The sequence below is a fragment of the Brienomyrus brachyistius genome, unplaced genomic scaffold, assembly GCF_023856365.1.
Source record: "Brienomyrus brachyistius isolate T26 unplaced genomic scaffold, BBRACH_0.4 scaffold33, whole genome shotgun sequence".
NCBI lineage: Eukaryota > Metazoa > Chordata > Actinopteri > Osteoglossiformes > Mormyridae > Brienomyrus > Brienomyrus brachyistius.
Genome location: NW_026042308.1, coordinates 1,008,872 through 1,036,851, shown reverse-complemented (window position 1 = coordinate 1,036,851; position 27,980 = coordinate 1,008,872). Strand labels below are relative to the sequence as shown.

General features: G+C 43.0%; 1 protein-coding gene, 1 long non-coding RNA gene and 1 other non-coding gene across 3 annotated transcripts; 2 read left to right on the top strand and 1 right to left on the bottom strand.

The window, feature by feature from the left end:
- Positions 1-206: 206 nt before the first annotated feature.
- Positions 207-398, top strand: LOC125721532 (U2 spliceosomal RNA). Its single transcript, XR_007385810.1, has one exon. It is a non-coding gene; the product is annotated as a U2 spliceosomal RNA (small nuclear RNA).
- A 5,476-nt stretch (positions 399-5,874) lies between these two features.
- Positions 5,875-8,651, bottom strand: LOC125721484 (izumo sperm-egg fusion protein 1-like). The gene is made up of 9 exons (XM_048997428.1): positions 8,444-8,651; positions 8,174-8,254; positions 7,705-7,791; positions 7,586-7,606; positions 7,290-7,379; positions 7,031-7,131; positions 6,643-6,799; positions 6,390-6,555; positions 5,875-6,185 (listed from the first exon to the last, which is right to left on the bottom strand). The coding sequence occupies exons 1-9, from the start codon at positions 8,649-8,651 to the stop codon at positions 6,119-6,121; spliced, it is 978 nt and encodes a 325-aa protein (XP_048853385.1). The 3' UTR covers positions 5,875-6,118.
- LOC125721526 (uncharacterized) lies at positions 8,157-8,922 on the top strand. The gene is made up of 2 exons (XR_007385804.1): positions 8,157-8,272; positions 8,571-8,922. It is a non-coding gene; the product is annotated as an uncharacterized LOC125721526 (long non-coding RNA).
- Positions 8,923-27,980: the final 19,058 nt, after the last annotated feature.

Sequence of the window (27,980 nt, the reverse complement as noted above, 5' to 3'; positions counted from 1 at the left end):
TGCTGGTGGAATTGCTCTTTTGCTTGTTTTAAGGATAATAGTTCTGCAGGTAGTTCTATTTGTTAAATGTTATCCTTAAAATTCTTATTGTACTGGGTTGGCATTGATTTGCATGATGTTTCAGCCTTTTAGAATGTGATTATGTGTTAATGTAAGTAGTGCAAGCATAATATTATTAAAAAATCGGCGGGGCGCAGTTTGCGGGTATCGCTTCTTGGCCTTTTGGCTAAGATCAAGTGTAGTGTCTGTTCTTATCAGTTTAATATCTGATACGTCCCCCATGGAGGGGACCACATATTAAACGGATTTTTGGAACAGGGAGCCGAAAGTGGGGCTTGCCCCATCCGCTCCACGCATCGACCCGGTATTGTAGTGTTTCTGGGAACGGTGGTTACACACTTTGTATAACGAAGTTGGGAGCCATGTTGCTATCAATGGCTTCCTGAGTGATTTGGTGCCCCAGCGGAGTGGAGTGAGGCAGGGATGTCCCCTCTCCCCCCTCCTCTACGCGCTCTATATAGAGCCACTGGCGTGCGCCATTCGCACCCACCCTGGGGTCGATGGCCTTCTTATCCCAGGAAGTCGGGGGACAACTGTTAAACTGACCCAGTATGCAGACGACACCACGCTTTTCTTCTGCTCGGATCAGTCTCTCGGTCATGCCTTGAGCCTCGTTCACGCGTTCGGTTGGGCCTCTGGCGCGACGCTCAACCTCAGTAAGTCGGTGGCCAAGTATTTCGGCAGCTGGAAGGCGAGGGAGGACGTCGCAGGTGGTCTCACCCTCTGTGACGGACCTCTCAAAGTTTTGGGGGTCAACTTCCTTTCGGATGGTGCCGCCCAGTTGAACTGGGAGGAGCGGTTGGCGATCGCCAGGCGGAAGATCGGACTGTGGAAGTCCAGGTCCCTGTCCTTCCAAGGTAAGGTTTTAGCCTTAAAAGTGGATATTCTTCCCACCCTGCTCTACCTTGCACATGTGTACCCTTTGCCCCGCTTCATGCGGAGGGGCCTGATGAGAGACGTTTTTAACCTCGTCTGGGGGGGCAGGTATGAGTACGTGCGTAGGGAAGTGATGTATCTCGGAAAGGACAATTGGGAGAGAGATGTTATTGACTTTCCTCTCAAGCTTGTGTGATAGAAAATTCTTGATTATGCTAATCAGTAATCAATAATGGAATATAGATGATTATGCAAATGCATTACCTAATCAGTAATTAACAATTGAGTTTATAATGTGTTGTTGATTTAAACATAGTGGTTGAAACAATGTAATTTACTTGTAATTAATTGAATGTATCAAACAGTAATGCAAATCTGCCCAAGTAAGAGATTTCTATTTTCTATAGAGGAACTAACATGTCTGCCATGTATTGCTTCTTCAGCAAGAGGCCCAGGTCAAAGCAAAGGCACAACCTGAGAAGTAAGCTGTTGCAGAAGGTATTATAAAATGAATGCATGATATTGGATAATATAAAATGTAGAAAAAGAGAATAACGAGTCCCAGAATAATATAGCAAAAGGAAAAGTCCCAAATAGATAGACTTGTTCTAAGCTGATAGGTGGACCTTGAAAAAGTAGAAGAAACTGGCATCTCCAGATGGCCAAACTTTCCTTGAACTGCCTGGACCTTGAAAGGCAGAAGTAACTGGAACGTCCAGATATCCGACTTGTCCTTGATTTGTCAGGTGACTGTCGCATTTTAGGCCATAAAAGATGTATGCATTTGTTGCTCAGAGAGCAGAACTTGTAGTGTTAGTTAGGAATAAATGCATGTCTTTTATACAACTTCTGCCTCCATTCATTGAATGCTCACAATAGTCCTGCCTATGTGCGATCTGGCTACTAAGCTCTGAAACCTCAAATTCGCCTGAAATGTCACGAGACTCTCTCTCCACGACCATGAGGGGAGCTTCGCTACCGATTGTTTACATTACCTGGTGATGCAGCTCTCTGGACGAGCCTTCTAACCCAGATTACTAAGCGATACTGGTTATTAGTAAATCCCATTTAAGTCGCACACTAACAGACTCACGGGGACTCACGGGGATTTTGAGTGTGGAGGAGCCGACCATTCGGCATAACAATTCGTTAATAATCAGCATTGAATAATAATTAAAGTTAATTAATTTCAAAACATATTGGTGGAGATATTAAAATTTACCTGAGCTAATAATTCCTACACGTTTCAGAACAATTTTACCCAGAGCAGCTATGGTCACCATGTATCATTAGTGTCAGTAACCCAGTAACTCTACCTTATCAATTACACAGCTGTGTCAATGACGCTTTTTAAGACTTATGTTTGATTAGAAGTGTAGTCCACCAATCAGAGATATACATGCATGCACCAATCAGAAAGCTGCACTTCTGCTTGCCTTCAGTTACACATACATCACATATGCAATCTAACAAACCATTGCCACTTTTATACATTAAACACAAGGGTTTATCCTTCTTCACTCTGATGTACTCTCAGCCACAAAGCACGAGGCGGAGGGCTCTGCATCTATATCAATTCGGACTGGTGTGTGAACGCTGCGCTGATCTCGAACCACTGTTCACCGCTGCTGGAGTTTATGACAGTCAGATGCAGACCTTTTTATTTACCGAGGGAACAGTCCCGACGGACTGTTTATCATCGCTGGGGACTTCAATCATGCAAATCTCAAGACAGTTCTCCCCAAATTCTAGCAGCATGTGGACTTTCCGACGAGGGGGGTGAACACGCTGGACTGTGCTTATACAAATATGCCTGGCGTGTTCCGCGCTGAGCCCCGCCCCCACCTCGGATTCTCTGATCACGTGTCAATCATGCTCATCCCAGCCTACAGACCTCTCATCAGACGCGTCAAACCCGTCCAGAAGCAGACAAAGATCTGGCCCCCAGGAGCCATCTCTGCTCTTCAGGACTGTTTTGAGCGCACTGACTGGGACATGTTCAGGGAGGCTGCAACCTCCGGTGACTCTACCAACTTGGAGGAGTACACAACATCGGACACTGGCTACATCAGTAAGTGCATCGATGATGTCACCATCTCCAAGAACATCACCACACGCTCCAACCGGAAGCCCTGGATGACTACGGAGGTGCGCACGCTGCTGAGAACCCGTGACACTGCCTTCAAATCAGGTGACCAGGCTGCCCTGAGAACAGCGAGGGCCAACCTGTCCAGGGCCATCAGAGCGGTGAAGCGTGCCCACGCCCAGACACTACACAGCCACTTCAAAGACACTGGGGATGTGGCAGGGCATCCAGGCCATCACCAGCTACAGGGCATCTCCACCTGCCTGTGACGGTGAGGCCTCCCTTCCAGACGTGCTGAATAACTTCTACACACGGTTTGAAGCCCAAAACATCATGGCAGTGAGGAAGTCCATCCCACCTCCCAACGACCAGGTGCTCTGTCTGACCGTGGCTGATGTGAGGAAACCTCTGCTTAGAGTCAACCCGCGGAAAGCCGCTGGACCAGACAACATCCCTGGTTGTGTGCTCAGAGGATGTGCAGAACAGCTGACTGATGTTCTCACAAACATCTTCAAATCTCCCTGAGCACCACAGTCATCCCAACATGTTTCAAAACCGCCACCATCATCCCCGGGCCAAAGAAGTCTTCAGTGTCCTGCCTCAATGACTGTCGTCCCGTCGCACTCACACCCATCATCATGAAGTGCTTCGAGAGGCTCGTCATGAGGCACATCAAGTCCCTACCGCCACCCTCACTAGACCCCATACAGTTTGCATACCGTCCCAACCGCTCTACGGACGACGCCATCACCACCACCCTTCATCTGGCCCTCACCCATCTGGACAAAAAGGACACTTATGTGAGAATGCTGTTCATAGACTTCAGTTCAGCATTCAACACCATCGTTCCTCAGCATCTGATCGGGAAGCTGAGACTGCTGGACTTAAACACCTCTCTCTGTAACTGGGTCCTGGACTTCCTGACTGGGAGACCTCAGTCAGTCAGGATCGGGAGCAACATCTCCAGCACCATCACGCTGAACACGGGAGCCCCCCAGGGCTGTGTGCTCAGCCCTCTACTTTTCACGCTGCTGACCCATGACTGTGCAGCAATGCACAGCTTAAACCACATAATAAAGTTCGTCGATGATACAACTGTGGTGGGTCTGACAGCAGGAAAGATGAGGAAGCCTACAGAGAGGAGGTGCGACGGCTGACGGACTGGTGCAGAGCCAACAATCTTTCCCTGAATGTGGACAAAACGAAGGAGGTGGTTTTCAACTTCATGAGGGCACAGAGAGATCATTCCCCGCTGAGCATCGGCGGCTCCTCAGTGGAGATCATCCAGAGCACCAAGTTCCTTGGTGTCCACATCACGGAGAACCTCACGTGGACCCTCAACATCAGCTCCATTGCCAAGAAGGCCCAGCAACGTCTCTACTTCCTGCGGAGACTGAGAAGAGCGCACCTTCCACCCCCAGTCCCCAGCACGTTTTATAGAGGGACCATAGAGAGCATTCTCTGTGGCTGCATCACAGCCTAGTACGGGAATTGCAGCGTCTTGGGGTCTCTCTCCCCTCTATTATGGACATCTACACCACACGCAGCATCCGCTAAGCCACCAGCATTGTGGATGACCCCACACACCCCTCACACACACTCTTCTCCCTCCTCCCGTCTGGCAAAAGGTTCCGTAGCATACGGGCCTCCACTGGCAGAACGGGGAACAGCTTCTTCCCTCAGGCCATCAGACTCCTGAACCGGAACTGAACACAATCCCCCCCCCCCCCCACACACACACAGACACACACACACACATCTGTACATCTGTATATAATATTTATAGTTATTATTGCCTTACTCTTTATTTATTCCTTACTCTTCTATACCACGGCATTTTTGCACAGCATTTTTGCACAGCATTTTTGCACATACACACGTGGACAAAATTGTTGGTACCCTTCAGTCAATGAAAGAAAAACTCACATTGGTCACAGAAATAACTTTAATCTGACAAAAGTAATAATAAATAAAAATTCTATGAAATTTAACTAATAAAAGTCAGACATTGATTTTCAACCATGCTTCAACAGAATTAATTTAAAAAAAAACTCATGAAACAGGCCTGTAAAGGAGAGTCCCGGAGCAATCCGAACAACATAAACGTCATGACTACAATATACTGAAATAAGGTCTTTAATAAAATGGAGTCAGATATGTGAGTAAAAGAATACTTTATATATTAAAAAAGGTAAGTAATTCCCAGGAGCGCTCGGAAGGACCAACACGCATTCATAGCCTTCGGCTGCGCCATTGGACCAGTGGGCGGCTCCCTACATAGAAAACAACAGAGGATGGATATACATTCAAGTCGGTGTGGTTGTCCTTTGTGGATTCCAGTTTAAACAATTTCCAGTCATCAAAACACCCCTGTAGTCTGGTCATGGCTCCTTAGGGCCAGACTCTGATGGTTTGTACAGTGGGCTTTGTTCTGGCAGTGAGGGGTTTGTATGCAGGGGTCAGGGACAAAGAGGTGTGACTTTTGCCAGACTGACTGGTGTGGGGGGAGGGGGGCGCTTTGTAAGCGTTTGCTATGTTGCACATGATCCAACGTATTATTTCCAAACTGGCAGAATTTGGGTAGCACAGTTTTGAAATTGGTGGGGGGGGGGGGGGGGGGGGGGGGGCTACTAAGCCCTGCCCAAAATACCAGTTAACCTTTTTTCAGGTGTCCTAATACTTTTGGCAATTTAGTGAGATAAGATAAGATACGAAGATAAGATGAGATGAATGATTTATTGTCATTGTAAGTACAATGGGATTTAGTTTGGAACACACCAGCAGATGCACAGTATTTAAAAAGATTTGAGGTATAAATAGAATGGGAGAGAATGTACAGACACTATGCATATACAAGATATATACATATACAGGAAGTGGAGTCTCTGAAGTCCTTTTTTGGCAATGGCTGAAGTGTTTGTGGTCCATGACAGATCACAGCTGATCTGAACCCCCAGGAATCGAAAGCTCTGAAGCACCTCCACCTTTTCACCACCGATGCTGATGGGGTGGTGGCCTCCGTGCTTCCATCTCCTAAAGTCCAGGATAATTTCTTTCATCTTTTTTGAGTTCAGGGCAAGGCTGTTGTCTCTGCTCTCAGTCTGGCAGCCTCCCCTCCTCCGCCATCACAGTTTCATCCAGCTGCCCTCGTCTCAGCGCTAAGCTAAAAACACGTTTCCATTTCAGTTTCATTTATTATTTTTATCCAAACCAGCTAGCATAATTTACTAGGTCACACAATTTACCGTGATTTCGGCTTGCCCAAATATTTCTACTCAAGATTAATTAGATTATGTCATTCTTTACTTACTGGGCATGTATCAGTCTCGTGTTTCCCCATGAGTACCTCGCCCAATAAATTACTCACCCAAAAGCTACTGCGAGGCCACAGCAGCCAGCCAGACCCAAGACAATCACTGCACCCACAAATGCAGCAAGCAATTCTTTGGGAGGCTCATCGGGGAGGCTGCCGCTGTCATGAGGAGGAATCGTGGGAGGCGTGGGCGCAGGTGTGGTGGGGGTTGAAGGTTTGACTGAGAAGAAACAGAGGGGATACTATTGTTGTTATTGTTAAAAATGGGCCAAATGCAGTTTCAATATAAACTGGATGGAACCCTCACCAGTCAGTTGGTATTTCAAGCTGGTCAAAACCTTGTTGTTGCTGTCCAGTAAATGGCACTGGTACAATCCTTTGTCATGTAAGTTTATGTGTTTCAGCACCACACTTGATGAAGCGCTGGCTGTAAACACGATAAATGTGGCGGCAGGATTTGAGTACTGAGAGACATAAAACAATAAATAAGAAAAACAGTAGTAAACCTCCACAGCCTGATGTGCCCATACATTTCAGTAATACTGCTTTGCTAAAATGTTTATATTCAACCTATGTATCTGCACCTTATGTTTCTATTGTCAGCCAACTTGTTCTTAAGTTCTATTTCACACAGATACACACACACACATGGACGATATAAGAAACAGACCGTGTTCCTTTATTGTGAGTCTCACCCGAGAGAACTGGTACAACTTGTCTCCCTCCACCAAGTTGTGCCAGGGCAAAGAGCAGTCCAATACTGCAGAGCTTCCCTCCTCTGCTTCCAGGTGACGCTCTGACCAAGGCAGAGAAAGAAAAATTAATACTACCCTGCTGGTGACGTACGGTAACAAACAAAAAAGAGGAGCAGAGCAGAAAGGAAGACATACTGTGTATTTGTGTATACAGATATGGACTGACATATAGATGGATGGATGGACAAGTATAACTCACTGCCACAGGTATCCCGGCCGAGTGGAGAGAGGCAGGTGCGTATCTGAGAGGCACAGGTCTCACAGTTTATGACTCTCTGATTTAGCAACCCTGCATGGTAGGGGTGGGAGAGAAACACAGGGAAGAAAACATCCAGACTTTTACAAAACAGGCATAAAAAATGACAGCTTTGAATACCTATGGAGCTCTGCTCTTATTGAAGCAAGATTCACAAGTAGTCTGTCACGTGTATAGGGAAAACAAACAGCATAACGCCTTTGCTGAATGAACAAGATAATAAAAAGAGCCTCACTTACCGCAACTGTTTGGGCAAAGACCTGCAAGAAAACCAACAGGAAGTAATGCATATGTCATTTCCTACTGACACTAACAGACTGCAAACTATTATTTATAACATGAGAGCAAAAGTGTGTACCTGTATGGACAAAGGTTTCCAGATGTTCTTGTAGAATTCTCTTCCCTTTGTCTAGCATGTCACTGATGACATTCCTTCCTTCTTGTTCTGGGCAGAGAAACAAACACTCATTGACTCCGTTTCTTAAGATCAAATGTCAAGACTCAAATATTCTTTATTGTTAGCATGTCCATGTACAAGTACACAGTGCACTGACATCTGGTATCCCTTGGGCCCCCTATGGTGCTAGACATAAATACAAACACAATAAATGCATGCATGACATCAACAACACAATACAATATAAATAGTGGATAAAACTGTTCATGTGTGCAGTGTGGTGCAAGTGTGCAGTGTAGTGCATATATTTGCTTCGCTGACACAAATTCCCACACATGCGCATGTGTCTGAAGAAGCTCCAGAGACACATCACACATGTGGACCGGGGTGCAGTAAGGGCATAAATAACTCCACTAGTGAGCTGTCTTACCAACATGGAGAGAAACGTCACGCAGAAGCATGGAAATCTCTGCCCGATACTCCTCACTCGCTTTCGACAGTGTGGTGGCATCTTGGACAAATGTAACAGGTCAGACACCAAGTTATTGTACCACCAGTGCAAAACCAAGTCCAGATATTAGTCATTTACATTTTACAGATGATGAAAAAATATATTGTTTAGTTATTTAACTATGAAATTATTATGATGCTTTATCATTGTTGCTTGTCGAGAAAACAGCACACACACACAAACACCTACCTATTACTCCATAGGAGTATCTGCTGGTCTTTGCAAATAAGTAATTTACGTAGCGCATAATTTCATCAGTATCCACTGATGCATTGGAGAATGCTTTTAAAACGTTATTGTTTAATTCTTGCACCAGCGGATCACACTGCAGGCAGGTGTGGGCAAAGGGAAGGCAGCAATGCAAAAGGCAGAGCCAGACGAGTACAGTTGGAGCCATTACAACAAAGATCAGCAACCAACAGCGATAATGCCAGAACTCTGCATGCGTCTTAGAATTTATATAACGCTACTGACTACGTCACTGTACACTTTTTGTCGTAGGCATCTCCATGGAAACCGAACTCAGGGAGACAGATTGACGTGCGGGAGTTCTAGAATTTCTAGGCGCTTTGTTTACATTTCTGAACATCCGATGTTTCCGAGAAAGATAATGAAATTTCAGAAAGTCGGTGAAAATAATATATGTGATTAAAACGATTATTAAATAAGCTTCTAGTTTTGTCGGATGAGATTAATTCTTTGTCGCTGGTGGTACATTTCGACGAATTTTTATGTTTTACATACAAGAAATTAGTATGTTGCTAACGTTTTGCTAAAGGAAGTGAAGAATAAAACCTCGATTCACCCATTTCCTAACATTATTCCCAGTGGCTGCATGTCTAGCAGTCGCTTAGCTGAGGAAAGTTTTTGCCAGACTTCGTTATCCTGAATGAGGCTTCCTTGAAGAACAACTTTAGCCACAACTCTCTGTGTGAAATCAGTTTTGGGTTGGATATTCCACGGATATTCAGATCCACACTCTCCAGATTTAGCGGCGGTGATTCACTCACGCTAGCCGGCATAAGGCGGTCGAAAGACTGCCAAATCAATTCCACAGCCCCAGAGACGCTCGCACGCCGCTGATTTAGGGACCGTCAACGAATTACTGTCAGAATAATAAAATACTGATTGCTTGCAATGACGGAAAAGGAAAACATGAGTAAATAGATTTCTTTCAATAGGTTATGGGAGCTTATGACCCCCAAATGGGTGCAAATTAAGGCGGTTGACTGGAATTATTTGGAAGTATATTTCAGTGTTTGTGTGCCAGTACAGTTACGTGGGTGGTTGTTCTTAAATTTTAAATTTTTATTTGTTTCTCGGTCTGCGTGAGTACTTGTCTGTCCTTGTTAATTAGCGCGAGTATTATCGATAGGTACCGGTGTCGCGCGAGCTGCGTTTCTGTCCGCGTACCTTCGCTACAAACACCCGCGGGGTAATATTATCTAACATCGGTAACATTAACTCGGAAAGGACAGGTGCTCCAGAGTTTTGCTCAGTCGCCAGTAGGGGCCGGGAGGACATTTTCCACTTTTTTCCTGCTCCGGCAGTAGCCTGCTTTGAGAGGGTTTTTTTGTGGTTTTTCGGCCTCCCTAGAGCAACTTCGCTTTATTTTAGTTAAACGTGGTTCAGCAGGATGCCAGTCTCAGGTAGGTAATTGTTAATTTGGTTATTTTAAATATTTAATCTCTAAGGATAACTCTGACCCTATCGGATAGTTTAAAAAGTTACATTTTAACGCAAGTCTTTATTTAGTGTTTTATTGTACTTCGCATTTTATTATATTAACTATACGTTGATTAAATCAAGTTAAACAAAGTTAAATACGCTATATAAATATACTGGGCTGGGAGTAAAGGACTGGGTCATAGTGAGCTAGTTAATTATGGATAGCAGAAGGTTATATGAGGATATCAGAATTATGAGTAAAAAAATGATGTGGTTATGGGTGATTTTAATTTACCTGGGATACAGTGTAAATGACCTTCAGATGGTGGAATTAGTACGGGATTGTTTTTTTTTTTTTAACTCAGTTTGTTAATACCCCTACGAGGGGAGAAGCTCTTCTTGATCTTCTTTTCTCAAATAATCAGGATAGGATTTTAGAACCATTAGATAGTGATCATAGCATGGTTAAATTCGAGGTTAGTTTTAGTGTCTGAAGAGCAAAGTCCAAAACAAAAGTGTACAATGTTATGATGGTTAACTTTAATGGTATGAGACTGAAACTATAAACTATAAACTGGATGGAGTTAAATAGCAAAACGGTTGAAGAGGCATGAGAATTTTTAAAAGCACATTGTTGCAAGTGCAAGAGCACTTCATACATGTTTACAGCAAAACTAAATCTAGGAAACTATAACCAAGGTGGTTTACTATGGAAATTAAGAATAAAGTCAGGACGAAAAGGGCTCTCTTCCACAAATGGAAATTAACTAATGATTTCAAAACTAAGCAGGAGTGTCTAAGTCTACAGGTTGTTAAAGAACATTAGACTCTCTAAGATGAATTTAGAAAGAAAAATTGCATTGGAGGCTAAGGATGACAATAAAACAACGTTAATTAGCAAAACAGTTGAAGAGGTTGATAGAGTTGTCACAGACAAATGCTGTATCACATGCTCAGTCGACATGGACTGTGTGCTCTCTACATATTTTTGGCACAAACAGAAAACTCATATGCAAATCGACGCATTTTTGGCACAAGTGGAACCTCATCATGTTAAAGACGGTAAACACTGATCAGGAAATTTACAATGTCAGAATAAACTGCATTTTTAAAAGTAACTAATGTGCCATAAAAATTAAGGAAATTCATCGAATCAGAATAAAGAATCTGTGGTTTTCAATGATGGTTATGCGTTCTGACAAGGAAATGTTGAAAACCTCTATTTTTGAACCGTAATAAAACATTTTGAATAGACATTACATGGTATCAAAACAAAATCCGCGGGGTTCTTAACGGTGGTAGCAATCTGGTAAGGAAAGGTATCAGAAGAACACATATCTATAGCATTTAACAGAGCTTGCTCCCCATTGTTCCAGTAGTTATTTAAAATTGTCGTCATATTACAAACTATGAAACGTGAAATATACGTGCGGGAGAAATTGCGCGAGTTGAAACGTGATGTGGAAGGGTCAGATTACGAGGGGGCCATAGATGACGCATATAATGAATTCTGTATTTTGCACGCATACAAACCACCTCAGGCTGCTGTGTAAACGCTGAATGTGATCAAAATGTTTCTGACAATTTTTGCATGCATTCTAAATAAAATGAGTTGATTTAAAAAACACTGTGTCATTATTGCTAGAGGTCCACGATAGATGACAAGCACTTGAAGTGTGTCTATTATACACCATCAAACCCTGGGTCTTTTGGAGGCCCCGACAGATTATACAGATCTCTGATAGATGATGAAGAAGGTGTGTGTAATATAAATAAGAAACAAGTTGCTACATGGCTATCTGGTGAAGATGCATACACATTACATAAACCGATCAGGTTTAACTTTAAAAGGAATCTTTAAAAGGAGTCTTTGTGACTAATATCGATTCTCAATGGCAAGCTGACTTGGGGGACATGTCGGCTTACGCGGAACAGAATGACGATTTTAAATACATGTTAACGTGTATAGACATTCTATCAAAATACGCATGGGTACAATGTCTTAAAAGCAAGACTCCCGTTCACATGAGTTAGTTTTAATATAAAACATGATCGTTTCACTGGGCAGATGAAGTTGTCTTGTCGTCGAGTCATTGGATACTCTGCCCACTTCATATTGACGTGGCCCACCCGCTCCACCTCGGTCCCTGGAACTGCGGCATAGCTGAGGTTCATCGACAGCGTCAGCCACGTCCACCAATGGGGCCATCGCGTCACCCTGCATACATAAAAGAGAATCTCACATACATGTTAGTTTTCCCATAAATAGCACTTATTGGCTGGGACGTGGCACCACCCTTCGGCACCTGACTCCATGACAGCCACTATGTTGTTTTGTCCCATAGCTCTGACTTCTGCAGTTTTCCATGGGCAGTTCTGTTGTTAAACCCACATACCTGTGTTTTCACGCTCTTTACTTATTTCCAGAACCATCACTACTGCTTATAACTCAGCCCATTGGCTACTTTTGCCATCTCCTGTCATTTCCAACATCTGCTGCGTATATGGGTTATATGCCGCAGCTTTCCACGTTCACTTACCACCAACATACTTTGCTGCCCCATCCGTAAACCACGCACGCTGTTTCTGTTCCTCACTCCCCACAATATAGAGGACTCCTCCAACACCATCAATATCACAATCTCTTTGCCTTTCCCTAGAACATCCTTCACTTGCTCATAGCCCTGTGAGCTACATACCATTTCCATTTTAAAATACATGCTTCTTATGTTCCACCAATCCGGTGCTGCTTTAATCTCACTGCCTTGTTTGCAAGAGGTATGGGGAAAGGTTGCATCTTCACCTCCCCCACCAATACCGGTCGCACTGTCACTCACTATTAGCATCATTTATTACTCTCCTACAGTAATTAAGGTTAGGATATGTATTTTTTTTATTCCAATCCATTCTTCTTTTGCAGTAGTGGTCGTTTGCAGCATTTTAAAAAAAAACCTTTATCAAATTTGATGGTCTTGTTAAAGACTTTTCCAAAGTGTTTTGCTTTTCTTACACAAATGTTGGAATTAAATTGTTAAAATGTACAAAACAGTCATGTCATGTTTTTTGACAAGGACACAGAGAAACTCTTAGGATTTAATAAAGAAATTTGTAGACTTGCACAGAGATGGTAAAATGATGACTGATGACGGAGACGAAGACAACAAACGAAAAGGACAGGGAGGAACAGGGGTTTAAATGCAAAAAGGAGACAGTCAGATAGAACTCGGGACAACTGGAGACATTTAAGGATGCGGGGACTGAAAGAGGCAGGGAAAAAGTCTCATTGTGACGAGTAAAGTGTATCTTGCCTTGCCTTGTCTGGGTGCTCAGCACCCCCAAAGCTCTGAACCTAGAATCGCCCCTGCTGTGAGCGTTTAATCTGAAAGCCCGAGTCTCGCGCCACATGCGACAGAGTTGGCAACCTGCTTACGGCCGAATCGAACCCACGACCGGTCAGTCGGAGCTGAACGCGGCCGAAAGTCCCCGAGGAGCTGCATAGGATCGCATTGTCTGTTATGGTACGAATGGGCGTCCATGACAAAAGCTTGAATACTTTTGAATCACATGTACTTACCTTATCAAACATCTTTTGCGACTGGTCGTATTTTGAACTCTCAACATTAAAAAAATGGAAAACAACTAAATTAAAGTAGTTAAGATTAAAATTGAAATTAAAATCAAAGTGAAAATAACATATAAGGAAGCGGGATCTTTTTCACAAAAAAATGAGGCACTAAAGAAGAACATCGGCGAAAGCGTGGAGATGGTGAAGATCATTAAGAAGGATGACACGGACGAGCCCGGATCGACATGGAGGGTGTCTTGCATACCGAAGGTAAAGCACTGGCTTAAGAGACCTTATTAGAACACTTTCATTAGAGCATAAAATGTCTTATATCAATCATCTTTCCTTGTTTTAACAATCGGCTGTCCCAGACTGGAACCGAAGAAAATCACCGTGGCCAGAGGGTTCGTCCATGGAGCGGGAGGGACAGGCCACCCCCCCTGGAGGAAGCAGGAATGACGAGGAAGAAGCCCCAGCTAAAGTTCCTCCATCGGACAGACAGCAACGGCTCCTGCGCCCTGCGAGCAGAGAGAGGCCAGGGGCAGCGTCAGGATTCTGCGGAACAGCAACTCATGCAGTGGATTCACGGACTTATGGGTTATGGCCGGGGACGGAGGGATATTAGAGATACGGTTTAAGTGTTAATGTAGATATAAAATAGAATAAGTTAAGTTAACATATGAGGAGGCGGCATGGTGGTGCAGTGGTTAGCACTGTTGCCTCACACCTCTGGGACCAGGGTTCGAGTCTCCACCTGGGTCACATGTGTACGGAGTTTGCATGTTCTCCCCATGTCGTCGTGGGGTTTCCTCCGGGTGCTCCGGTTTCCCCCCACAGTCCAAAAACATGCTGAGGCTAATTGGACTTGCTAAATTGCCCGTAGGAATGCATGTGTGAGTGAATGGTGTATGAGTGTGCCCTGTGATCGGCTGGCCCCCCATCCTGGGTTGTTCCCTGCCTCGTGCCCATTGCTTCCAGGATAGGCTCCGGACCCCCCACGACCCAGTAGTAGGATAAGCGTTTTTGAAAATGGATGGATAGATTATTTAAGACTGTTTTATGTTCTTAAGCACTTAAAATATCCTTTTATCACCACTTAATTTTAATTGTGTGCTCAAATGTTTATGTAAAAATAAAGCATAATAAATCACAAACCAGTATGACAAACGTATTGTTTTATTATCATGCATGAATGAATTACAATGAGAAAAGCTTCCTTCCTTTTACCGGCCGCTTGCCCCCTTGGGCTTGGAAAGCCTTCGCTGGGCTATAAGCTCCGTCTTCATAGCCTCTTCCTCCTTTACGTTTGTTGCTTCCTTCCTTTTACCGGCCGCTTGCCCCCTTGGGCTTGGAAAGCCTTCACTGGGCTATAAGTTCCGTCTTCATAGCCTCTTCCTCCTTTACGTTTGTTGCTTCCTTCTTCCACTGCTTTTCCCTCCTCATCTGTCTTCTCTCCTCTCTCTCTTTTCCTCTCCCTTCTTCTTTCCTATTTCCTCTTCTGCTCTTTGCTCCTGCTGCTTACTTGACCTATCTATGTATTTTTTCCTCCATTTCACTCTTTCTCCTGCCAGTTTTAATCCCACAGGTCCTTTTGAAATACAGTGTATATTATTAATAATCATGATGCTCTCATACAACAGGCATTGTGGACAGGTTAATGTGTCCTGCAGTAATTTAACATGTCTGGCTTTTAAACAGCACAGACTTTACTTCCCCTTCTCTGGTAATTATGAATCTGCGAATCTGTATATGAAGCTGAAGAATCAACACAAAATATTTGCAATTGTCACTAATGAACCCAGAAACAAATTCCCCCTTAACACCGTATATTTTACACTGGTATATTTGTGACTCCATTCTGAGAGCACAGTGATACCCACAAGCATCACAAACCAGCCAATCACAGGTTGGAGAATTTAGCCAACTGGTCCTGTGTGTATCTTAAATGTTTAATGTACATGACAATAAAACATCATGCTTTTTAAAGCCATTTAAGGCCTTGTTTGTTAATTAAACCATTTTTAATGCTATGCAAGACCAAATTGGTTCAATTACTTCTAATCCTTATGTATTAGAATGAATTCACGGACGATTACGTCGACCACGTGGTATGGAATTAATCCTTTTATGGTAATATTCGTAATAGTGGATTGATTCTGATCGGGTGGGCACTAATCGTCCTGAATTCAGATTATTCGTCCATGATTCACCCCAAGTTAACTGCACGAACATGTTGTCCTTTACCGATTTCCCGTAAACCCTGTCCTGCCATAAATAATTTGGGCTCATAAAAGAAGCCAAGATGTTTATCTTGGTTTCCGGGAGACAGGAGGGGGTCGGTATACAACACCTTAAATTGCCTTTAGGGGGGACAGGAAGGCGTTGCGCAAAGACACCTGGCGCCAGGACGCCTATTGTATTATGTTATCGCAAGCAGCATCACTCGGACAAAAGGGGGAATTGGATAACACCTTGCCCTGCCCACACGCAGCACCCAGTTTAGTATAAAGGATGGGGAAAACTCAGTACTGACCGGAGCTCAGCCATGGGACAGAGCACGCATTGCCCGGCATTTCTCGGAACTCACGTGTTGGTCTCCTGCCAGGACTGAAAAGGGCTCCCCAGTCCGTGTGTGAAGGTGGGTGATGAGGACACGTCCGAGTGTAAATAGTTTAGCAGCTGCTTTTGCGTTCGATTGATTTTATATATATATATATATATATATTCGTATGATTCATGCTATTCCATATCTGTTGTGGTACAATGTTATTTGCATTGTTTCAATTGATATATTGATATTGATTTTAATGCGAGGTTATCTTGTATTATTTGTATTAAAGTGTTTTTTTGAGTGAACCTAAGCGTGCCTGTTTGTTCCTTCGAGAGCCCTATATCCCTCTCTCATGCATTTTAAGACATTTTGACGTAGTCGGCAGGATCTGAGAGGAAAAAGATATAGGACTAAGGAACAAACATGTTTAGGAGAAAGATAGCAGAGCCCGAGCCTGAAGTCCTCCCTGAGTGGGATGAGACGCAGTTTGCCGCGTTAGCTCAGGAGATCAGGAAAGGTAGAGGGCCTATTGATTCCTGGACTGCAGCGTTGAGAAAAGCCAAGCCTGAGCAGGTATTGTCATGCCTCAGAAAGGTTCCGGTTGTAAAGGATCCCGTGTGTGCTCTACAGAGACGCCTATGGATCGTGTTGGCTGCATACAGAATGAAGTATGAGCGCGCAGACCAAGCGGAAAGGGAGAAAGAGGGACAAATGAGAGAGTTAGCGGAGATATTAGGTCGGATGACCCTGGCACAGGGTCAGGTGGATATTCTACATCAACGCCTACAACAAGTAACGGGGGTTGCAGAGCGAGCGGCGATGCATGTAGCAAAAGCCAATGCTAGGAAAAAACGGACACCGTGCCGCGGAAAATCAGAGCGTTTGTAGCTACTGCTAATGCTGCTAATGCTGCTTTTTTTGGGAAAAAGATCCCCCTTCCTTATATGTTATTTTCACTTTGATTTTAATTTCAATTTTAATCTTAACTACTTTAATTTATTTGTTTTCCATTTTTTAAATGTTAAGAGAGTTCAAAATACGACCAGTCGCGAAAGATTTTTGATAAGGTAAGTACATGTGATTCAAAAGTATTCAAGCTGTTGTCACAGATGCACATTCGTACCATAACAGACGATGCGATCCTATGCAGCTCCTCGGCGACTTTCGGCCGCGTTCGGCTCCGACTGACCGGTCGTGGGTTCGATTCGGCCGTAAGCAGGTTGCCAACTCTGTCGCATGTGTCGCGAGACTCGGGCTTTCAGATTAAACGCTCACAGCAGGGGCGATTCTAGGTTCAGAGCTTTGGGGGTGCTGAGCACCCAGAGAGCTGCCCAGCAAGGCAAGATACACTTTAATAGTCACAATGAGACTTTTTCCCTGCCTCTTTCAGTCCCCGCATCCTTAAATGTCTCCAGTTGTCCCGAGTTCTATCTGACTGTCTCCTTTTTGCATTTAAACCCCTGTTCCTCCCTGTGCTTTTCGTCTGTTGTCTTCGTCTCCGTCATCAGTCATCATTTTACCATCTCTGTGCAAGTCTGCAAATTTCTTTATAAAATCCTAAGAGTTTCTATGTGCCTGGGTCCAACAATTCCAACATTTGTGTAAGAAAAGCAAAACACTTTTTGGAAAAGTCTTTAACAAGACCATCAAATTTGAGTTTTAAGGTTTAAAACTTTAAGTTTTAAGCTTTAAATTAAGGTTAAGTTTTTTTTTTAAAATGCTGCAAAAGACCACAACTGCAAAAGAAGAATGGATTGGAATAAAAAAATACATATCCTAACCTTAATTACTGGAGGAGAGTAATGAATGATGCTAATAGTGAGTAAAAAGTAAACAGAGTGCATTTTTTGGACAGGGATTCACTCTTAATGTGTATGTATAATATAATACAGAAACATAAAAAATACCCTCAAAAAATAGAACAGTGTGAAATACACAAATGTACAAAATATTAATTAAAAAAATTATAAAGATGGAGGCAACTTTGCCTATGGTACAATGTATGCAATGTATGAAAAGATCTTTACTGCAGATACTACTATGACTCTGCAGATTTGTTTTTTTATTTTAACCTATGTCGCCTCACCTTGTGGCTGGCAAATCTGTCTGTCACTTTTTGGTGGTCAACTCTCTCAAGCATCTCTTTCTCAACTGACATCACAGCCAGGTGCTGGAGTCTGCTTCGACCCATGGTCCTTCTCAGCCAGGTATGGAGCCGACGCAAGACACTGAAAGATCTCTCACAGCTACAGCTGCTAACTGGGATTTTTAGGGCAACCTGAAAATGAAACTCAGCCACACGTTCTTCTGTTCATGGCCTGTATTTAATTTGGAAACAAGGTTGCAGATATTCCATCATAGTGGTATTTGTGTTAGTGTTATGCGTGTGACTCTTCAGTTATACACATTTAAAAAGAAAGAAAAAAAAATCAAAAACAAAGAGGATGTAATATTCGTGCAGAATATATTGCATGATTTGTTAGACACGGGATTATTTAAATGATGTGTACGTGTTTAATAGAAGCTTTATGTTGATTGGTTAATGCACACGTGATCTGTTTTTGCATACTCGCTGAGAGTCAGTTGGAGTAGTTCTACCTGCCTGTGCGGAGTGCAAGATAAACTCCGTGTCATTTAATAAAGATTGCGCACAGCTATCCTGCCGTAATTCTTTATAAACAACAAGACAAAACACCTCGAAAGCTAGTTTTACAGGCAACTGCGAAAATGAAAGGACTTCAAAGCATTTTATATAGTCGCACAGGTAATGATAGCCACACAACTGTTCATGAATATTTGATATCGCAGCAATTCTCATTTCGGTGTTACCGTACAGTTGTTGACTTAAAATGCTATGCTATAGCCTAATATAAACATAAAACAATTACATCGCTTAAAAGTAAAACTACAGTCAAATAGATTCTTCTATTTTGTATCTGATCTTTTAAAATAAACTGATTTGCGTGAATTATAACAGGGCTACGGGGTAATGGATGTAATTGCAACGTCTGCTTTCCTACTTTACAATGAAAAATTGCTAGAAAGAGCATTATATATTATATTATTATAAATTAAATTTATAATATTTAATATATTATTATTATATTAAATATTAATTGATACTTTATTGATCCCCTGTAGGGAAATTATCTTTACGCCTCCCTCAACTTGCTCTTTGTGTAATAAGTTGACCGTGAAGGGCTGCCATCCGTAGCACTGCCCTCATTATTATATTATTGAAAGAGTTAATATATTATTCGGTTTCATCATGACCTCTAAATGATATTCCTTGCTTCCCCAAAAAGCAGGTCACTGCCACAATACGTTCTAGGTACTCCCTTCTTTCACTTACTTCTGCGGCACTTGCTGCCTCTATCTGTTCCACAATATTGCCTTGTGACAGACTTGCTTTGTAGCTGTTCCAACAAACTACAATGTCCTTGTGTGACCGAGTGGATTCATGTTTTTGAAACTTGCTCAGTGCCTTTTGCCAATTACTGACTCCATCGTTCACTAATGTGTCATACCTAAGACTTTTGTCAAAGACTCGACAAGCGTAGCAGAAAGCAGCATTTTTTTTGGATAAAGAATATTCTAACCATTTAAAGCTTTTGAACCAGTTTTCTTGGAAGGATCTTTTTTGTGTGCCAAACTGAGTGAGAGGGTACTGGGACAGTTTTAACTGTTTAGGACCAGTAGTCTTATCCCCCAAATCAAGAGCCATATCTTGAACATCTTTGGATTGCTGACTGGAACTCTGCCCTGTCTGTCTCTCCTCATCTCTTTCACTGGTTGGTTCTTTCTGCCTCTCCTCATCTTGTTCCCTGGTCTGCTTTCTCAGAGTCTCTCCCTGTTCTTCGCCTCCTTGTGTAATGAGATTAACCAAACAGTAAATCATATCGATAAATAGGAAAATGTAATGAAGGTGTCCTGTTTACATTTCAGAATGAAGTCTAATGATATAAGATCATGATTCTCAAACTGTGGTACCTGGTACGTGAGCTCCCCATTGTGGTACTTGGAGGAAATTTATAAGCATTTTTTGAAAATAAAAATACTTCAAACATGTACAATTCAATCAAAAAAAGTACAAAACTTTGAATTAAAATATCTAAAGTATACTAAATTCATATTTCAAATATACTAAGCATTGTCTTCCCTTTTCTTCTTGTTTCAATGTCAGCCTGCTAAATTTTCACGTTCTTAGGATGCTCATTCTGACTTAATGCACTTACTTTTTTAGCGTAACTTTTCATTTTAGGAACAGATTGGAATTTTGTCTTGTAAGATTTATTAGTTTCATGCTTTCATAGTGGTACTTGGGAGAGCTTAACAATTTCTCAATGAAATTTGTTGCAAATATTATGTACAAACTGTGACAGAGACTTGAATGCATTTATGCATGGGCTAAAATCGCCCCTGCCAACATTGTCGTGGTTTTTTCTTTCTCCTTCCCCGCCAAATCAGAAGTCAGAGATCCGCTTGTGAAGTATCCAGAATTCAGTCTTTATTGCAACAATGAAGTTACAACCAAGGCTGGACAGGTAACGTGTGTCCAGTACTGTTTTACACCAATTTTTATATAAGTTCTTATCATTTAACAATATCTCGTCGCTTAAGCATCATCATTCCTTCAGCCATTCACAATAATTGTTTTTTCCCTTAATCCACACCCCTAGGTGATAAGTTTGTCAGTCATTTCTTTTACCGTTTGGTCCCTCGGCTGAACATAATGGTGGCGTGAGCAGCTCCACTTGGTTTTTTAAAAATGCTCAGCCGTGAACTTCTGGTGAACTCAGGCGAATCCCTTCCTTCAGTAGTAAACCTTGGCAGTTTCAGCCTGCTACACATTGTCTAACTAGAAGGTTCATAATATATTTGTCCTTTAACATAGTGATAAAATATACGCTAATAAAAGTGAATATTCATAGATTCAGGACTAACATAAAGTAACATAAACAGAATCTCAGACTAACAAAAGGTACAAATACATACTCAGTTGATTACATTGTGTTGATTACATTATAATGTTTATATTGTAATGATTACATCATGGATATTTGACATACTTTTTAATAATATCATAATACTTGTATTCTACGTTATATAGTGCTAAATAATATTCCATAAGAGCAGCTTCACTCCTGAGTGTCCTGGGTGATTGTAGCTCAGATCCAGCTCTCTCAGGTGTGAGAGGTTTGACCTCAGAGCTGAAGCCAGGGAAGAACAGCCTTCTTCTGTGACTCTACAGCCTGTCAGCCTGCAGAGAGATGGACAAAAACACTGATAAATATGATCACATCACCAATACAAGTATTACTTTTAAGTAAATGTAACTACTTTCCTATTGGCAATGTGTTTCCTTTCAGTAAATACAGTTTACTGTGTGGAAGGAATACTCAGTAATACTGGCCTCAGTATCCCCTGTTTACAGTGTGGAATAAGCAGTAATACTGACCTCAGTTTCTCCAGTTTACAGTGTGAAATACTCAGTAATACTGGCCTCAGTATCCCCTGTTTACAGTGTGGAATAAGCAGTAATACTGACCTCAGTTTCTCCAGTTTACAGTGTGGAATACCCAGTCCAGCAGAGAGCAGCTTCACTCCTGAATCCTGTAGGTCATTGTCACTCAGGTCCAGCTCTCTCATATGTGAGGGGTTTGATCTGAGAGCTGAAGCCAGCGCCTCACAGCATTCCTCTGTGAGTTCACACCGGTTCACCAATAGGAAAATGAAAGACTTTTAAGATTCAAGATTCTTTGTCACATGCATAGTTATACAGGTACAACATGCAGTGAAATGTATCCTGAACCGTTCTTTTGACTGTGCAACATTGGAATAATTTAATAATTAAATTTTAAAACCACTTTTTGCATTGGTGCACTGTATATTACATCACAGTGAGCTGTTACATTCATCACAGAAGAGATTCTTTTAAACAATGAATTTGTTGTACAGCTTTTAAGAAGCACATTAATACTCACCTCAGTTTTGACTGGAACATTGTATTTTGTTAAACTCAACATATTTAAATTTAAAATTGCAACACAACCATCACTTTTCTTTGTCTATTAGCTGCTAACCAACACAGTGCTAACCATGATAGTTTGGTGTAAGATTAGCGGGTAACGCTTGAGGGAGGTTATCCATGACAGTATGGTATTAGATCAGTGGGTAATGCTTGAGTGAAGTTATCCATGTCAGTACGGTATTGGATCAGTGGGTAACGCCCGAGTGAGGTTCTCTATGACAGTGTGGTGTAAGATCAGTGGGTAATGCTTGAGTGAGGTTATCCATGACAGTATGGTATTAGATCAGTGGGTAATGCTTGAGTGAAGTTATCCATGACAGTATGGTATTAGATCAGTGGGTAATGCTTGAGTGAGGTTATCCATTACAGCATGGTATTAGATCAGTGGGTAACTCTTGAGGGAGGTCAGCCAGGACAGTATGTTGGTAGATCGGGGGTGACGTTTGGGCCCTTCCATTTATTGACACTATTGTGCTGGAAGGGGTCGTGTCCCTCTGTGAGGTTAGCAGCTATGTTGTCGGGGGAGCTGCCCCTCTTTGGGTCTCCCAAGGTAAATTGTTCCTGGGTGAGCGGCCAGACAAAGTGTGAGTCACTAACACTAAGGATCACGTGACCCTGCCCACATTGGGGAGACCGGAACCCTTCCCTGGGGCAGGTGAGCGCCTAATTTACATGGGCCCCCCCTCCTGTGTATCCACCATCTGCAGGGCGAGCCGTGGGGGTTGGGTGCATGTGGATCAGGTGGCAGTGTATGCAGGGACCTAGGCGGACCGATCATCGGCTACCAGTTCTGGTTCTAGGAACATGGAACGCAACCTCTCTGGTGGGAAAGGAACCTGAGCTGGTTGGGGAGGTAGAGAGATACCGACTAAATATATGCACATGTTGGGCTTGAGAGGGACTGGACTCCCATCTATTCCACTCTTGACTTGCCCCTGGTGAGAGGCGCTGGGCAGGTGTGGGTCTACTTATGTGCTGATTTCACACGGCCGCCATTTTGAATGGAAAGCGAGGCAGAGGAGGGAGTCACCCCAAGTGGAAGCCTGGAAGTACAGTCACATAACAACGGCTTGGACCGTAAACTTTGAGCTGGTGCCACATTTTACCATAAATGATGTTGAAAAATGGGCTGAGGAGGGATGTTGAATATCAAGAGCAGTTCTGTTAAAAGGATACAGCGACTGAATAGAGGGGAACATTACTGATATTAAAGGTAAGTTAACGATTAGTCATTAGTCATTCATGCTGGAAACAATATTTTGACATTTGCAGATTAGCTAGTACATTCGTACTAAAAATCTTCAGCCCCACTGTGAGGAATTATAGCAGGAGGCAGCTTGGTTATATGAAACATCCTCACTACTGTAAATCCATGATTCTGCAAAAGTGTGTTTTCTAAATTTGAACTGAGCTTCTAAGTGTCCCCGTTACAAGGAAATCAAGGGAAAGATAAATCTTAATCACATTCACGTCTTTGATAAGATGTACATCCTGATTCACAACAATATGCCACAGTAGCATCGACGAATTTTGTGGAATTAATCCCACCTCAGCCTCGTTTTCATTTTGAAAATGGTGACCTCTGCGAAATAAGCTAATAGCCCCCCAATTCAGTGCCAGAACGTTGGAGTTCACCCCAGTGAGTGAGAGGGTTACCTCCCTTCCACTTCGAGTTGGCGGAGGGGGTCTGACTGTTTATGCGTATGCACCAAACACCAGCTCAGAGTACCTGGCCTGCTTCGAGACCTGGGAGGGGGGCTGGGAGGTGCCCCCCATGGGGACTGCATTGTCCTGCTGGGAGACATTAACGCTGATGTGCGTAGCGACAGTGAAACCTGGAAGGGTGTGATTGGGAGGAACGGCCTGGCCGATCTGAATCCCTGTGCTGCCCACACTGTGTCCATAACGAACAGCATGGTGGAACATAAGTGCTCCTGTGACCGGAGCACCCTGGGCCGCAGGTCAATGACCGATGGCCATCTGATGGGACTGGCAATTTGTCACTTTTAATATCTGTCCTTATATGTTTCATGTTCTTTTCATTAAATTTTTTATTTTTATATGTATTCCTACGATTTTACTTTGTGCATTAAGCATTTTATTTCTTATCATCTTTTCTGGAAAGCACTTTGAATGACCTTCTTGTATGAAGATGTGCTATACAAATAAACTTTACTGAAACCGACATAAAATATTCATTCTCTACTCACTTCAGCTTCTCCAGTTTACAGCTGGGATCCTCCAGTACAGCAGAGAGCAGCTTCACTCCTGAGTCTCCTGGGTGATTGTAGCTCAGATCCAGCTTTCTGAGGTTTGACTTCAGAGCTGAAGTCAGGGAAGAACAGCCTCTCTGTGACTCTACAGCCTGACAGCCTATAGAAAGGAAACCACAAAATTTCAGACAAAATACAGGCAGCAGCGACCTGTCAAATCACCAGTGCTGAAGTTGCCAGTGACTGGCCTGGACCCACCAGAGCAAACAGCCCTTCAGCCCCCCCCCCCCCCCCACCCCACCCTTCCCCCATCCCAGGTCTCCCTGTTGCTGATAAAAAGCTGCCATTCGGGGGTAATATTCTGCACTTGGGTTTGCCTGAGTGCCTCTGTTCCTGCAGCTGCCACACACTGTTCACTGAAGCTCAGCTTTTAGCGTCACTGACTGTAATAACAGACATAAATGATTGGCTTCTAAATTAAACCATCCAGTGAGAGCGACCCACTGCATCAAACAACTGGACTCTCTCATCCCCAGTCCTGCCAGAAGAAGAGCACTGAGGACAGAGAGGATGAGACCCTGGACTGACATCAAGATCAAATGGTGTGACGTCATAGAAACCGCAAGATGCCCACAGTCGAGCAGAGAACCACCCGTGAGGAAGTGAGGAATGCCAACAGGAGGCGGTTGGTATTAGATCAGTGGGTAATGCTGGTAGAGTAACCAGTTCTCCCCCCTCCTTATTTATTACATCCTCCTTCCTTTGAATTTTTGCCTGCTGTCGTGTCACAGAGACACAGAGTTTGGCCAAAACACACTGATGCTCTTTTTTGGGCAATGTAACAATGCTGCTGATATAAGACCCATACAGAGTATCAGACATATGAGTGTCCCAGTTTACCTTTGTCCCACTTAACATTCACCCAGCCCAAAAGGTCTCACAGTACATTCCATACCTGTTGGTAATATGAATACAATGAATGATTTCACTGATCAAATTCGCCTTGTACTGCAAAGGAAGAACTGCAATCAACTGCATTCCCTGGCACAACAACTGCCCTGTGTACCAATCAACGCGTCTGGAGGGCTAAGAGCTGCCAGCCATCGCTGTGACCGGGTCATTCATCCTCTGACTGTATATGAAGACGCTCAGTCCCCACAAGCCGTAGTGAGGAATTGTGTCTATGAAAAATGACCCTTTTCTTTCCCGAGTGCTTGCAGCTCCCTCTGTGTTGTCCTGTGTGTGTGACGCAGTTCCTGACCCCCTGCCCAGTCAGCATGATCCCCAATCCCCATTTATCCCCAGTTATCACTTTGTGAGGCTGGAGAAGTCCTGCCATTTCCTGCAGACTTCAGTCCCAGATCACTGCTGGTCACAGTGGCCTTTCATCCCGGCAGTGATTCCCTCCATTGTTCCCCCACCTCCTCCATTAGTTGTATCGCTGCCTAGCAGAGCTGATGTTTCCTCTTTCTCTGGCTGCTGTCCATGGTTTCTTTGTACAAAGAGCCCCATCACGTTTTCAACCTATTGGTAACTGATAATTTAATTTGGTATTCAGTCTGTGCGTTTTCACAAGTTTAGATTTGGATTATATGTTATATTGTTCATGTTTACATGCATCATGTAGCAATGATTTGACTCGCATTTTGCTATTGACATACTTGGAATTGATTTTCCTGTTATTGACAGTTTGTGCTTTTCTCACATGGAGGCTGGGAAGAGCCAACAAAGTCCTACTTAAAGTTTGTCTGTTAATTCTGGAATAATGAAGGCTTTTGGGAAACACACATAGACCACACTCATTCTTTACTTAAATTGTTTATTTTGTTTATTATTCGCTAATTCGCCTTTGGGAAAGCCATCTGTCACGCCTCCCGGGTGTAGACCGATGGAGAGGTCCAATTAGAGTCCAAAACGGGAGACTACATAAGCGTGACACACGCAATTTGGGTTGCGAAGTATTTGCCTATGTCCTATAGCAGTACAGAGCGATTTCTTGTCCGTTGTCTTTCCCTAGTTTCCTACTGCTTCCGTCTGCCCATTGTGTGCACCTTACCCTGTTTACCTTCCTTCCCCAGACCAGCCCTCGACCCTGAACCTCCTGCCCTGCCTTCCCTACCAGTCCCAGGATCTCTCGTCTCGCCTTCCCTGTGTCGTCCTGTCCCATGCCTGCCCGTAGGACTGACCACCCCGGCTGCTGACCTCCTTTTCCGACCACGACCATCCCAGCCATCTCGCCCCTTGAAAGTCCGTTGCCTGAGTGATCTAATAAAGATCAATTGGTTCTGCACCTCTGGGTCTGTGCTTCCCTGCGAGAGCTCGGTTGACACCATCCCTGACTATTAACTCTGAAAGAAGGAGATGTGAACATCCCCAGCAACTACTGGTGGTCTGTCAGGCTTTAAATTATGCAAATTATAAAGATAAAGAAGTTAATTGCAAAAAAACTTTATGGATGGAACAGTATTTTCTGAAATTCTGTTTGAGAGCCCTTAGCACATGAACATTTGAAAGCCTGTGGTCCACACAGATCTGTACAGTACAGTGAGAGCTGATTATAGGAGAGATTCATCTCTCATAGCTGACAGACGGCTGATGTGACACAGAATTGTGGCCATGCAGCAGATTTCTAAAATAACAGAGTATTTTATTTCATGTAATTCCACCTGAGGAAATGTGATTTTGCTTCTTCTATGGGACTGTGAATAGTCCAGCCCATGCATTTACTCTAGTGTACAGCAGAACAATATTACAGGTTTTCTCGGTCACTTTGGTACATTTCTCAGCTCAGAAATGAAATTCTCATAACTACTTGCACAACCTCCACATCATCGAGTCCCTTTTGCACATCATACATGCAAAGTCTCATTCTTTTGGTCAAATTGCAAATGCTTTGGCTCAGTAGTGCGAATAATTATGTACAATCATCTGCTGATTCCTACATTTTCAATTGTTAATGACTTGTTGGTCAAAATATATGTGACTCATCACCATGAAATGAGTCTTATGGGTGACTCTTATGGGTGGGGAATAAGACTCATTTCGTGGTGATGGGTCACATATTATACTGGTTCTCTGTTGAAAAGTCTGACCCCCCAAAACATCTGGTGTTAGTTCATTGTATAAGTCATTACATGCAAAATGGTCGTCATAATTGCTCAAGCATGTTCTCTATACATCTGTATAATTGCGTGTGTGTATATATACAGTACTGTGCAAAAGTCTTAGGCAGTCCAAAGAAATGTTTGAAGCTGTTTATCTGGGTAGCAAGTGTATTTTGGCTTAGAACAAAAAACACAATTTAACATTAGAACGTCTGCAAATTAAGAGTAACACAATAAAAAAACTAGTAAGCCGTTCCATGATTTTGTTAAATTTCACCATTATCAATTAAATAATTAAATATATTGGTTTAAAAAGTCAGTGAGAGATTGACTAGCTGTATGAGGTGTGTTAGTGGTCAAGTCAAAAAATACATGGCTGCACTGGACGGTCGCTACAAATACTAGGATGATTTTAGCAGAGGTTCTGAAATGGCGAAGCTGACACACTTTGACAGGCATCATATCATAGTTTTACACCAACAGGAGGATAACACTTCAATCTCCCAAATTCCTGTGAAAATGTTACTGTGACACATAGGCGATTAACTACACACTAATACAATCCAAATCCAAAACACACATGGTAAATGTGTT